Source organism: Bombus pyrosoma, linkage group LG2 (genome assembly GCF_014825855.1).
Source record: "Bombus pyrosoma isolate SC7728 linkage group LG2, ASM1482585v1, whole genome shotgun sequence".
Lineage (NCBI taxonomy): Eukaryota > Metazoa > Arthropoda > Insecta > Hymenoptera > Apidae > Bombus > Bombus pyrosoma.
In genome coordinates this window covers 12,879,469-12,893,775 of record NC_057771.1, presented here as the reverse complement: position 1 = coordinate 12,893,775, position 14,307 = coordinate 12,879,469, and the positions used below count along the sequence as shown (strand labels likewise).

Sequence of the window (14,307 nt, the reverse complement as noted above, 5' to 3'; positions counted from 1 at the left end):
TAATTGCAGGAACAACGCGCACTTTGCGGACTGATTCAGCGACGTTGAAATGCCAGGAAAAGGAACTTGTGTTCTCATCATTTACGAGATAAAGATACCACTCGCTGGTACGTGGAATAGAGAGAACCCGACGAGAAGACGGAAACTATGCAATAATAGCGAACTGCGTTTTTTACACGTTTTCTTCACGTTGGAAACTCGTCGAATGTTCTTCAAAGAGCGTCCGTAAATGCCACGCTGGTTCCTTCGAAAGTAATGTGTCTACGTATGTATCGGAAAAATGATGAATCTCGTTCGTACGAAAGGTTGAAAAGTAGCAAATGAAAGAAGTATGCTCCTTCTGACAGACGAAACCAGAAAATTACGACTTCTTTCGTAAATTCGTGATTGAATATTCCTTGGCAAGGAGCATCCTCGTAATCCGTATAATTGCAAATTTCCCTTAATCCCGACGAAATAGAATATGATTGAGACTCGCCAATCGCGTCCCGACGTTCAATAAAGCCTGACTGGAGATCAAAGGAACATCCTCAATGGAACTGCTCGCTGCTTGCTCTCTCTCTTTCTCTGTCTTGAAGAACGAGGAGAGGAAGAGAGAGCTAGACTGCCTTAGAAATATTATATACCTGCGAAAACGTCAGACGTTGTCGAAAAGCCTCTCTCCCAGGAGGGATACCATTTCAGTCGAAATATTCGATGTCTCGACCGACGACGCGCTTTTGACGAACCCCAGCTACCTTCTAATTGCGATAGCGAGAAATTGCTCCCGCGATTCGTTCGGTGACGCGAAAATCTCATTCGATAGCCATTCTTCTAGTCGACGAGAATAACGAGCTGTCTCTTTCTTGTTAAGAGCCTTAAAGATTAACTGTTTTACGTACAGATTAGTTGTATAGTTATTATTGTATAGAGTTAGTCAGTCACAATTTTATTTTTGACTAATAATTTCAATATTTTTCATTTTTTTTCTCTCAGTCTTCTTTTTTGTAAAATTGAAAAATACGAGCAAACTACATTGATTATTTAGGTATTGTAAGCATTAATTCAAAAGAGGCGAATTGCCTCATCATGGCAGTACAGGGATGTGAAGAGATAAAGAAAATTTACGTACGCTGTAGGACACCTACGTATTTAGTAATTTTCCTAATCAAGGATAAGTTACTATTTATAATTTATTTATTAACTAGCTGACGGATTACATTGTTTGTACAATTAATGAGTACGAATAATGACGAGAATACGTACAAGCATACATCAATAAGATAATACAAAATAGGTATTGTACGAAATAATACGATGCTATTATAGTATAGTGGAGGTTCGATTTTATCAGAGCATCAATAGAATTAAAGGCACAACCGATCATACGAGCATCGATATAATAGAAAATTTTAAGGCCATCTTTCACAAAAAAGAAGATTGGGAACAGAAATCGAAATTGAAAGAAATTATTATATTTTTATCCAAAAATGTTTGTCTCTATTTGACATTAACATTTATAAAATACTACAGAATGAATGATCTTCTCTCATGCAAAAATAAAGCAAGCGTAGTTAGAAAATTACAATTTTTACGTACGATCCTAATTCAGTAGCTAGGAGGAGCTTCATATAGCTAAAAGCTCGCGCTATCTACCATTCTTCAAAATTTCACGTGTTTTAATCGAAACAATCATTTCGAAATCGACACACGTGTTTTGGCAGAGCGAAAGCGAAACGGGTGACTAAAATTTTTGGAACACGATCGAACGCAGACGACATGGGGAATACGGTTGAACGTCGAACGGATCACAGAGAATACTTTATCAGGTCGTCGTTTGCCAGCAATGCGTATCCACGTACGATATTCTCTGTGAGTATGGTAGCAACGCGACTCTGCCTACGGCTACGCCGCCATTCGATCTTTTCAACGAAGGACATTTCTCGTTCGCAAACAGACGTTTAATTTCCCATGCAAATATTATGTATGCGATGGTCGTCCGTTCGGTACACTTTTCGTGACTTTGTCCGCAGACGAACGCATTAATGTTCCGTTTCTATATTAATACTGCATCATCCGCTTTGCTTTTGAGATTAAATACTCGTTAGCTGGAAAGCAATGTTCGTCACAGGTTGCGAAATTTCTATTTTCGATGCGGATTGCTCAAAACGGAGATTATGGCAAGTGGATTATGTTTGGCTATTAGGAAAGTAGAGTTTTCGATAGTCGATATATTCAACCGTACGCGGAGATTATAGAAGATCTCTTTTGTGATGAATTTCTGTCACATAAGGAGAATTCGAAGGAATATTGCTTCCAGTCGAACGTAACTGCGATTTAAAAGGCAACATCAAGGATTCGCAGAAATATATCGTGCTGATGTATAGTAGTAGATGTTATACAATGTAAAACATTGCAACAACCGCTTCAAAGAACCGATTGCCGAAGAAGGCAAACTTTCAGGAAACCAGTCATGAAGCAACCCGACAAATGTTCGATGAAAGTAACTCGAAGAAACTATGCGCAACCTATCGTTTAATAAAAAAGAAATTCTATAAAAATACATTATCTTTTCTAAAACGTCAAGCTTTGCAAACAACCTAACGTTTCGAGCGAAGATCGAGGGAAAACAAAACGAAGACAGAAAATTGCTGGAAACGAAATTTCAACGATAGGGCGGAATCCCATCGGAGGATGAGTAGCGATGGAGTCACGTCTCCATTTTCACGTAGCCATTATGAAAACGTTGCACGATCTAACGCTCGAACGATTGAGGCAAGGAACGATTTATCACGACACCGTTCGCGCGATATCTCCCATCTGACTTGCAAAATCGGCCGCGCGATGTGACGTACGTTTTTTTCCGAAAATGCAAATCATTCGGTGGCTCGCAGACGCTCGCTCAGAGGATCCAACGCCGGGGAATAAATTGAAAAGGATGAATGGGGATACGAAGATGACATTCAAATTCGGTCGCGGAGAAAATGACAGAAATATACATATGTCGCGTACCCTTCGCACATCACGCGTAATTGCCTGGTATTCAGATACCAAGAAATTGAGTTTTGCCTTCATCCCGCGCCGAATCGAGGGACATTTTATTCCGAATCAACGGTCCCCTCTCGTTCCAATCAAACATTCTCTGCCACTGTTCTTATTATATCTGCCTTTCAGGCTAGAAACGATATGCTAGAGATTGGCCCTAAAGCACATGATATTTCCTTATTCTTTTGTTACTATATCGAAAAGCAATTGGAGATGACAGCAGAAAAACGTGATCGCTATGTACTCGTTGATTTTTTGATTAAACGAGAGGATCGTAATATGAAATAATTGAGAACGAAAACAACCCGTTAGGTTGAAAGATGTAGATCTTCTGGAAATAGTTGATGAATGGACAAAGTTCCTCGGAAACCAAGGATATGCGTTAATTGTTAAGACAAGTTATACCTTAATAATTAATTTAATATTACAACGAGTAATATTTCTAAAATTCTATTTCTAAAAGAGTAAGAGTAAGAAAGAACACGTTTAGCTCCAAGATCGAATAAAAAGACAATTCTGTGAAAATACGAAATTTGATTTATGGTGTTCTCCCCTTGTACTCTTAGTGCAAGTTCGATTTATGCAATGTTGAGGTTATTAAATGTGTAAAGAGAGAGACGCGTGGATAAATTATAAGGTAGGAAAATATATTTCAAATACAAAAGTGAAAAGTACAAGAATGAAATAATAATTTGAGCTGGTCCAGATCGGCGCGCTAGCAGTGTTACTCTATAACTGAAAAAGCCCGAAGCCAACGTCGCCTGACGACTGTTTATGGTCTGCCTTCGTCCCAGTCTTTTGTCTATACGCTGTCGATGGCTTCAGTGCTTTAGAAAGCTAAAAAGACCAGATGTAGAGTTTTCTTAAAAGTGGTTACCTACAACATGCAAAGTACTGTGTTCAATTTTACGATGTTGAAATTCAACCGACACTATCTTAAACTGTTCTCTAATTTGTATCGCATGTTGTGGCCTGTCAACGAAGCAAACGAACCATCACGATAATCACTGCGAAGGTCTCATAGAGACGCACGGAGACGCGTCGAAGTAGCTTTATTTGCAATTCTCGACCCTAATGACCACTGGTCATCTCCGTTAACACAGCCGGCCCGATGTTTGACGAGCATAAAGTCCAGCGTGTTCGCAATGAATGCGCACCCTTTCGACGTGTCTTATCGCGGTGACGAGCGAAAGATCCGAAACGAGTTGTTCGAGACGCTCGAAATAGCCGGCGAAAGTGACGAGGGACGTGTTTAACACGCTCGTCACCAGCGGATTAAGAGACCAGAACTGACCAACGGTCAGTTCCCATAGATCGGGAAGATTCAATGACGGATCAACAATGCGGCTAAGGGTCGACCGATGTTTGCCAATGATGAGCTGAACAAGGGCAATCGGCTACGATAAGCCACTCCGGAGAACAATCCTAAGTACCGTGAGACGAGTCCTGTCGTCGTATCTTAGATCGACCGCAACTGACCACGGTTAATTGATGCTCGTCAATTTGCAGAGCTGACCCGTCATCAAAGGGGTTCCCCGAGGGCTGTGCTCCGCCGACGTACAACACGGGGGGAAGGGGGCCACGCCAGACGTGAAAACGACCGCGACTCGGTCCGGAGGAACCACTGGCGAACGTTCGACACGTGACACCCTGTCAATCTTCATTTTCTCGAAATAGAAAACGTAGTTGCGAATAAAAAGGGAAACGGACCGGTCCATTCGTTTCCCAGGTGAAAGTTGGAGATTAAACGGACGTGCCGTGTCTATTGTCGCCTACTGTGTGTATTGGGGAAGGCTGCTAGTTGAATCAGGATGATCAAGCATTTAAGATTTCCAGGGTACATTCTATTCTGTCATGATATTCGGATCTTCTAGCTACGTATAAACAATTATTAGGTCGTCCGAGAAGTTTCTTTCGTTTTAGAAGGAAATAATGGATGCACAACATTTCCTGTTTTATATTATTTTATCAAATTACGTATGATCCACTTTGTTCTATCAAGATAAAGATCACAACGTTCGACAGATTAGGTTTCATGTTTGTATAAAAATAAGTTGTCGTAAAAATCGTCTACAAAAGAAAGACACTTTTCGGACAACCTAATACAACTCCATAAATCGAAACGTATATATAAGAATATAAAAAGTATTTGTTACACGAACATTTAACATAAATTAGAAATGATCATGGCATTTGTGCTTGCTTATACCGTCTTATTGCGATAAATAAGCACACAAAAGCAAGTTATTTGTTTCTCAAAAAATTTGACGCTAAGCATCTGTCCAAGTAGAGAAGAAAAGGTTGGTTGACCAGCGTGGCTTCCGAGAAACTAATTCATATGTCACAGGTCCTGAATCATTAATCACGAAATACAGAAGTTTTGTTTAGGAAAGAGTTTGGTTGCACATTGTCAGTGGTTCGTCGTGAAGATACTCGTCAATCGTTGACTATTCATCATGGACATCATGGTATCGACATATTGTTAGAACGTATTTCTCATATGTTTCAGAAATTCCATCGCGTCGAAGAAGGCCGTAGCAGTTCGCAACAGTGGTCCGACCAAAGATCGAAACCCGAGATGAAAAAAAAGACAAGTCAACGAAGCATCTCTCGTGACGCGGGATCATTACGATGGAGGAAGTGTGGGTTGCGAGTTTTCAGAATCTTTTCTTCCATGAGTGACAGACGGCCTCTAAATTGACCGGTACGTGCGTGTGTATCGCCCTTGAGGAAATCACGTCGAGGGTAGCCAGACGGTATCGGCTTACCCCAATTTCACCCCAATCATTTTGAAACCTAAAACCACGTTGCGCAACGTCCCTTTCTGTGTGCGCGACGTAGCTAGCTACGAGTGTTACGCGGATGATAGCGATACGATGGAAAAAGAAGGAAAGGTATCGCAGACAGTTGCTGTCCAGCACAAGGAGAGAGAAGGGAATTTGACAAATCGCGAGACGTCGAATTGTTCGTGCGTCGATTTTTCACGTCGACGAGATGGCGAGGAACAACAGGGACGCGTCTCGAGCATTTCTCAAGCAGTGGAACGGAACGAAAACGCGACTCGCGAGGCGGACACACGTGTGCGTCTCCAGATCGGAGAAATCGTCGACGATTTCCTTAAACCGGCGACTCCACGCCGATAATGCGATTGGTTCGTCGCGCCTTGTCACACGGAGCTCGATGAATCGTTTCGCGTGATTCAACCGTAGATTTTAAGCCTCGTAACGCTGCGACTCCGTGACAAATCAGGACGAAGTAGCGAACAGAATCTTGTTTGCTTCCTTTGAACACTCGACTCGGTTCAATTCGATCTTTCGTAACATACGACTCTGCTTTTAACAGTTTTACACATCGCGTTATACCGATAAACGATTATAACCAACAGGATGTAAGCACATTAGACGGTACATATGCGTTATAGATACATTGATTTCCATTTACGATCGCGTATTGTATATCGATCTCCATTTACGACCGTACGATCTCTGGTGAAACGGAAGGGTTCACATAAATTAGTACCACGATACATTAATTTACGTCCAACGTTCGAACGTTAAAGAGGCGTACGTGTCCTACGTATGTAAATAAAATGCAAGCCGGAGCACCGTTTGTAAAGCGTTCTCGCAGGTCATTAACGCGAGCGTCGTGTCGAGTTGCACGTGACGATAGGACACGACAGCGGAAGAATCATTGTCGGTTTTAAAATTTTAATTACATCGACCAGGCGCGCATAGACTGTTCGAAATCTCGACCGGTTACGTTAGACGGTTAGAGCCTATGGAGCAGCCAAGGGAGCAATAAAACCGGCCCCGTGACAGCGTTTCAAACCATTTCTATCCATTTCAGTCGCGTTTTCTTCCTCGCTTCGGTAAATCGTAAAACAAAGTGGACACACGCGGGGACCGGTTGGTTGCCTCTCTTCGATTCCATTTACTGCGTCCAGGAGACCGTGTCAGTTCTTTCCTCGCTGACCGTGGACCCTGCGATCGCGACAGAAGCAACGTACGAGGCCAGGAAATGTAAATTAACGTCGAGTGCGGCCAGGTAATCACGCGCGGCGATAAAATGGTGATAAACGAACGAAACGAAGCCGGCAGTCAGCGATGCTTATCGGGTATAACTCACATTTTTCGTGCCACCGAACGCCATAGAAAAATCCTGCTCGCCTTCGTTTATGTCATCGGGCTTCACCCTTCCCGATCGTTTTCCAACATATACTGTCTCACATTCGTTTCACGCGCGTGTAAACCGAAAGGAGACGCGAAAGTATGCGATACATAGCCAAGTGCATCCCGTGGTGCGTGTTAAAGAGACGTCGTTTTCCGTTTACTTCGCCAGAAGGGGTTTTCTGTTCCCCCATTCTCACGGCGATGCTATCTACAGCAGAAATACGAAACTGCCTCTATAACCTCGTGTTAGCTACCTGGCGCATTACGCCACCCCAAACAGGCCCCTCTTCTTCTCCTCTCATTAACGCCACGATGAATCCATTCATCGACACTGTTCACAAAGCACATTCGCAGCGGCACAGGCGGAACCCGCACGAAAATGAAAAATGAATCGGGGATTAACGCGTCGTCGACTAATCCTCTTCCCGCCTCTTCTATCGGCTTCGCGCGATTCGGGTTTTCGACGTTGTTGTTTCGAGATTGGTAGAAAATGCTTGGATAAGTGTCACAGATGGACTAGTGATTAATCCTTTCGCATCTTGGATTAATCCTTCTTCCATTTTGCTACGGGGTGTTGTACAGGAAACATTTTAATCTAGATATCTCGAAAATTGAATCCTTAACGCGAACAACTGAATCTTCTATGCGGAAGAGACAGTAACTAAATTTGATTTTTAGACTGCAGCACGTGTTTAATTCTCTTGCGTCTGCAGACAAAATGTCTCGCGAAATAACATTTACTCTGATCTGTGTATCAAATACCTAGCGTCTTAACGAGGAAACACGCGAAGCAGCGTTGCATGAATTTCTCGTCGCGAGATATTTTGTCCACAGCTGCCAGAATGTTAACAACAATTAAACACGCAACGAGCAATATCCTTAATTGCGCCAGCTCTTCTATCGGAACACGATTATCAAAATCACACGGCCGAGGAAAAATAAAAGACCAGGGGAAGCGATACATCCCCTGATTCTAATAAAAGGCTACAGTCGTGACCAGGTCGAGAGAGGAAGAGATGGCTGCGGAATCGACATTAGTCGTTAATGAGAGAACGTTGGTTACTGGTCACACCATCGTGTCACGCCATCGGGGCAGTCGGCAGGACCCCATCGTGAGAGCATCTCTGTTTCGAAACACCATAGACTATTCACGCTGGTGGAAAGGGGGGACCCCCATATTCGCGGGGGGAGGACACGTGACTGCTTTATGGCGAAACGACGAGAGGGTGCCGAACGTGTAAGTGCGAGGGACGCTCATCTTTTGACCGGACGCTCGTCCCTCGTGTTTCGAACGTTCCTCCACCAGCAAGCGGACCAAAGTTAGCCGTTCTATAGGAACGACGGTTATACTGATGCGCGGAACATATTTATGCCGAAAGTGCGTATTGTTTTACAGGCTGCGACAGTGTGTACGAAGGCAGCCGGTGCTCTTTATATCCCGCTCTTTGGTTTTTCATTTTTTTTTCTTTCTTCTTTGCATTCGGGTTTCCGTCAACGAGCCAGAAGGGCTAACGCCAGTCAGAAGCATTACAAAACGCAATTTCCGGGCGCTGGGACGATTTTTCGTGCGAGCAAGGATCGAGGGTGGACCAGGGGGCATAAACGCGTCAGTCAATGGGCGTTTGCGAGCTTGACGTCAATCGAGCGCGAGCAAGACAGGGAAAAGCTTTGGTGTCGCGCGGACGGAAGCCCGTGCAATTAATATTCGCCAATCCTGCGAGCCACCCTTCAACGCGAAATCGATATCGTCCTAAAGGCGCAACTTTGTCCGAATATCGAACATTTTTTTTTTATTTTTTTTTTTGTCAATGCTTCTATTACACTTCTATGTCCAACGATGAGAATGAAAATTTAGTAAAAATCTATTATCCTTATAATTCTAATGTCGCATCGACGACGATGGCGGAGAATTCGCAACCTATTAGGTTGTCCGGAAAGTATCTTTCTTTCGCAAACGTGTTTTTTACAACAATGCATCTTCATACAAACGTGAAACCAAGTCTGTGAAATGTCGAAGTGTTTATCTCAACAGAACAAAATGGATCGTACGTAATTCGACAAAATAATATAAAACAAAACACATTGTGCGTCTATTATTTCCTTATAAAACGAAAGAATCTTTCCGGACAAACTAATATACAAATTTCCCTCTCGTCCTACTTTGAGCAATAATAAAGATCGTTTAAAGAAAAGGAGAACAGCGTCGCGAAAAAATGTCATTCTCGAATATTCGAGACCACCCTCGCGATTTCTTTTAACCACACGATTTCTTTTTCCACGTGACCGGGCTAGATTCAGGTTTGCGGTGGCGACCGACGAATCACGTACACCGACGAATCGAGGTCTAACAGAATTTGAACGCGTTGTGGCGACGGGGCGGCACGTATTGTAAAGGCCACGACGAAACAATAAGTTGCGCGTGTCTGTGGCGTTTAATCGGCCACGGTGCACCGTGACTCCCTGCGGAAAGGTAACCGATGAAAAACGTGACGGCGTTGTTCATGTACACGTGGACCGCGCCAGGATCTCTGGCAGAATCGCTGAACGGCAGAATTATATCGTGTACATTCTACAACGCGATAACTACACGGTAGTGACAGACGACGGACAACGGGTTAGCGCGTTGCAAAACTGTGTTGTGCCAACGTACTTGGCCGATGCCGGGGGAACGAATGGGTTGCATGGGTTTTCGCAGTGAATTATGGGCGTCGTGGGTGTGCCCCGGCGCGATACGTCAAGGCAACGAGACAAGAATAATAAAGTAAAACGGAAGGGAAGCGGATAGAGAAGGTCGTCGTTTATACCTAGACACGATATAATGACCCGTCGCGATTGCATCGATCTTTTACTAGTTCCACCCGCTGCAGCGTTTCCTAATGGAGCGATTGCACCCGCAATTCGCCGATTGGCCGTAAATCTCGAGCTCGGGTGTCATTAGGCGTGCCATTAAAATTACTATTCTTTTGCACGAGCTTCGCGAGCCAAGGCTATCCACCAGCGCGTTCGCAAACAGGGTTAAATCTCCTGCCGTAAAGATTAGCCGAATTAAATTGGATTTTTATCTGCGTATCGTATCCGTTGCTCCGACGCGACGCCACGTATCTATACAGTCCTGCCTGTCGTCGCGTTAACGTATCAGGAAACTGCTCGTACCTCGAAGAGAATTTTCCAACGATGAACCGACGGACGGTCAAGTTCATTTCGGTAAAAAGTTTCGTGACAGGATTGAAAAGAAACGAATCTGTTAACCGTAGAAGACGAGTTAGCTTGTCAGTGGATCATCAAATCGTCGATCCTCGGAGCGTAATAATTTGTCTATTAAAAATCCCCAACTTCTTTAAGAGTCGTTCGGAAGTTATTAATTCATTACGGAAGTTTAGTGACCGTAAGAAAGAAATTACATAGAGTGGAACTTTGGCTTGGCAATTTTCACGATTAACAGAAAAATGGCAAACTCTTGCGTGGTATGAATAGTAGCTGAAGTAATTCAATGTCTCAACTTGAAATCGATAAGTCTAGAAACGATAAGAGACTCGTCGTTCGTCGTATCTAAACCCGTAATCTCAGTGCGAGATACGGAGCCAATGGGTTAACCATCAAGCGACTCGATTACAACGACGGTTACTCTCGATAATATAGAATCCTACAACCGATCGATGCAGGTGACGAGACGTTTCGTCTGCGATGAAAAAAGGAGCAACGTTCTCACGGATACGTTTACTCACCTCGAGGGTAAAAGCCCCTGCGTTGAAACATCGACGAGGAAGTATTTATTAGATTGGAATCTAAACGCCCCCGAAGATCTAAAAGCGTATTTCCTTCGCCGTAGGTGGTTTCGTGGCTCGGACGACCCTTTCCGATCGATCGACGACCTACAAAGGCCAGTTCCTGTGTACGTTTCGAGGGTCGTAGAAATTAGCGGCTGCAACTTTATTGGCCCGTATCACGAGATCCTCGAGTACGATCTAATTTCTCTCTTTCGCCGATTCGTGACTATTCGAAACTTATAACGCGTTTCCGTCTAACCGTTTAACTGATAGAAACAATAATTGCTCGTATTCATCGGTGAGATCAGATTTATCGCGACTAAAGGCAAAATCGATTTTTCTTTTTTGCCAATGTTTCCCGGATAATACGATGGGATAATAAATATGCTTTGAATATTTCACAGGAAAATTGCTCGCATATGTTGTCCGGATATTTGACCAGGCCAGACGAGTATTTAATTCGATACGAGACCGTTGAGTGGCTCGCGAAATCGTGTTTGGAAATAAATGAATTTATCGATCACCGGCTTGCGTACGCCCATGCGTGCTCTGCCAGCGTGAAAGCCGACGTCATTTATTTTCCAAAAGACTGCGAAAGGCATACGTGGTGCGCCAGTAAAATTCCTGCTAAAAACATTGCGAATCCACCCCGAACGCGGGACATCGCGCCAAACGACTATTTTACTCTTTCGTTAAACGAATGTCAAGTAAAACCTTTGCAAAATTGTGTACATACGTACACGGTTCTAGATCTATATACATCTCTACTCTCTTCTCCCTTTGTACTTTTTATACAATTTCTTGAAAAAATTATTATTTTTCAAAGTACCTCCGAATCGTGCATTAAGATTGTTTTGTTTCCTAATCAGGAAGAAATACAGATTTCTAGACGGTTTACAAATACTAATAATAATGCGACAAAAAGTAATTCAAATATTGTGAATTAATCATGGAAATAAGTATAAATACGGTGTACAGTTTTACGTACAAATTTCCTCTTATCGGAATATATAACATCAAACGAGCAATTCCACGTTTTCGTCTAAAAGTGGATCAGCTTAAAATAAGTATCTACGAATAGATAGGTCCGAATAAATCAAACTCGTCGTCGAGATCATAAACCGTCATTTCCCATCATTAAAGTCGGGAATCGGGTGATCATAGCCAGCGGACCGGAAACTGACGTTTCAAAGGCACACGGCGAACATCCGTTCTGCTCAATTTCACCGATTTTCCATCGCCTTTGTATCGGTTTATCTATTATCGTCCCGTAGCGCGGATCATTAGTATTAGTGTCAAACAGCGGGACATTGTCGGCCGTATTTACGATCGCTTTACCTGGTGCTCCCGCTCGACCTCTGTTACCCGACTCTCTTCCACATATCTTCGCGTTTCTCTTTCTCGCGTACACGCGTGACGTTCTTTACAACGATAACGCACGAAACCGATGACCGAGGCATAGAACCCCGTGAACCAGAACACGGTCCTCCACAATATTATTTAATCACGTATGCTCGTTTTCTATACGGAACTAAGAGAGTGCTAACGGTATCCCCAAGAGTTTACGATCACTCGGGCCAGCACGATGGAATCTATCGGCTGCTCAGCTTCTTGACAAATGACCCGCACCGCTGTCTGCCAGAGAGAAACCCGCTCCGTAACGCATACACACAAGCGATCTATGCCTGCAACGAATTTATTTCGGATGATTTAGGAGCTGCTGGATATCTGCCACTTCCGTTTTACGGCCAACGGATTACCATATAACGAACGCACGCGATCCTCTATGACACGAGGTCCGCTGGATAGTATTAATCTTCCACGATTCGAAATATCATTTGACATCTAGGATGCACGATCGATTCGACCGCGAGACTCGTCTCTCCTTTTGTATTCGTCTTTCCTATTATGTGGTATATATATGCACCTCCATAAATATTACGACGTTTGTAGAATATGAAGTAAACTTGGTGCACAAAAGCTACAATGCATTGAAAATTTATTTAACGAGAATCAAATAAGAGGATCGTTGGGGACGATACATGATTCTCAATTTATCGCGTTCCTATTGTAACTGTAGCTATCACGGATAGCTTCTACAAATTTTTAGGTCACTGCCTAGCGTGAAGAACGCGACACTCTGATCGATGAATCGTTGCCCTGATAATACTTGTTCCAAGTGTCGCGTCTTGTACAAAGCAAGAACGTGTCCCTGATACTCTTACATATACGACGGGACAGATTCGAGCAATAGGTGACATAATACGCGCGTTTCGTATTATACTATGTGCATTATAAGCCACGTGGTGTCCTCCTTTCAAGTAAAGGGATAGAAAAGAAGGAGAGTGGAAAATATCTCGCATCTTTCAGGTGAAGCCACCTGGTTGGTCGAGTGCCGTGTGAACCTGTCCGAGATAGAGCGTCGCTCGAAAAGACACCCGAAGGGTAACTGTTTGTACAAGCACCCCGGTATTTTTATCCGAATGACGGTGACTCATAAAGATCAGAGCTCTCTCGCGTGTCCCCTCGTCGTCGCGTCATTCCCTCCTCTCTCACACGTACACGAGCTTCACCACGCGCACACCCCCGTAAACTCTTTCTCTTCCCGCCTCTCTTCCTCCCTCTCTATCTATTCGCTTATCTTTCTCGTTTTATCTCGTTATTTCTCCCTCTTTGGATCTGCGGAGTACCCACACTGGCGCACGACGAACGAGCGAGCGACGGTGAAACGCGCGAGGAGGGAACGTGCTTGAATGTGTACTTAGCGGCAAAGAACACACTCGCTTCGCATGTTAGGATAGAGATTATGTCGTCCAAGGAGTCTATAGTTAGTTAAGGCTACTATTCTTCGGCTGGCTGAGCCTTTGAGTCGCCGAAAATCCATCTCCCCGCCCCGCCACCCGCTTCACAGACCCAAGTGTACCTGTTAACAATTAGATATTAATTCTATTCAATCTTCTCGCGCGGAGAGCGGCAGGTCCGCCCTTTTTAAAAAGGAGGCCAGGGATTAAACGCGACCCGTTTTTCTCTGCAATGGAATCTGATATTCCGTTGGCGTGGCGCACGGAATGCAATATAAAAATGAGCTTGTCTCTGCCGTTCCAGAAAAGCGTTCCCAAAACATCGAGGCGACTCGGTGGCAGCGGTTGAGAGAACGCGTTTTATATTTAAAAGATGGCACGTAAGGGGAAAGCCCTGTGATCGCGATGTACGCGATCGATACTAAATATAAGAAGCGGATCGAGTAAAGGGAGCATGAAATTGAATCGAGTACAGAATACATAGATATGTAGATGTGAATTAGAGTTCCTAAGTTACACTTATTGTTAGTAACGTAATCAAGTGTA

At 43.7% G+C, this 14,307-nt stretch overlaps 1 protein-coding gene across 1 annotated transcript in view; it reads left to right on the top strand.

Moving 5' to 3' along the window:
- LOC122575527 overlaps window positions 1-6,467 on the top strand; it is a 259,427-nt gene extending 252,960 nt beyond the window's left edge. The window contains exon 3 of the mRNA XM_043744595.1: window positions 5,534-6,467. Coding sequence (XP_043600530.1) covers window positions 5,534-5,725 — 192 coding nt within the window. The 3' untranslated portion in view covers window positions 5,726-6,467. The remainder of the gene's footprint in view (window positions 1-5,533) is intronic.
- Window positions 6,468-14,307: the final 7,840 nt, after the last annotated feature.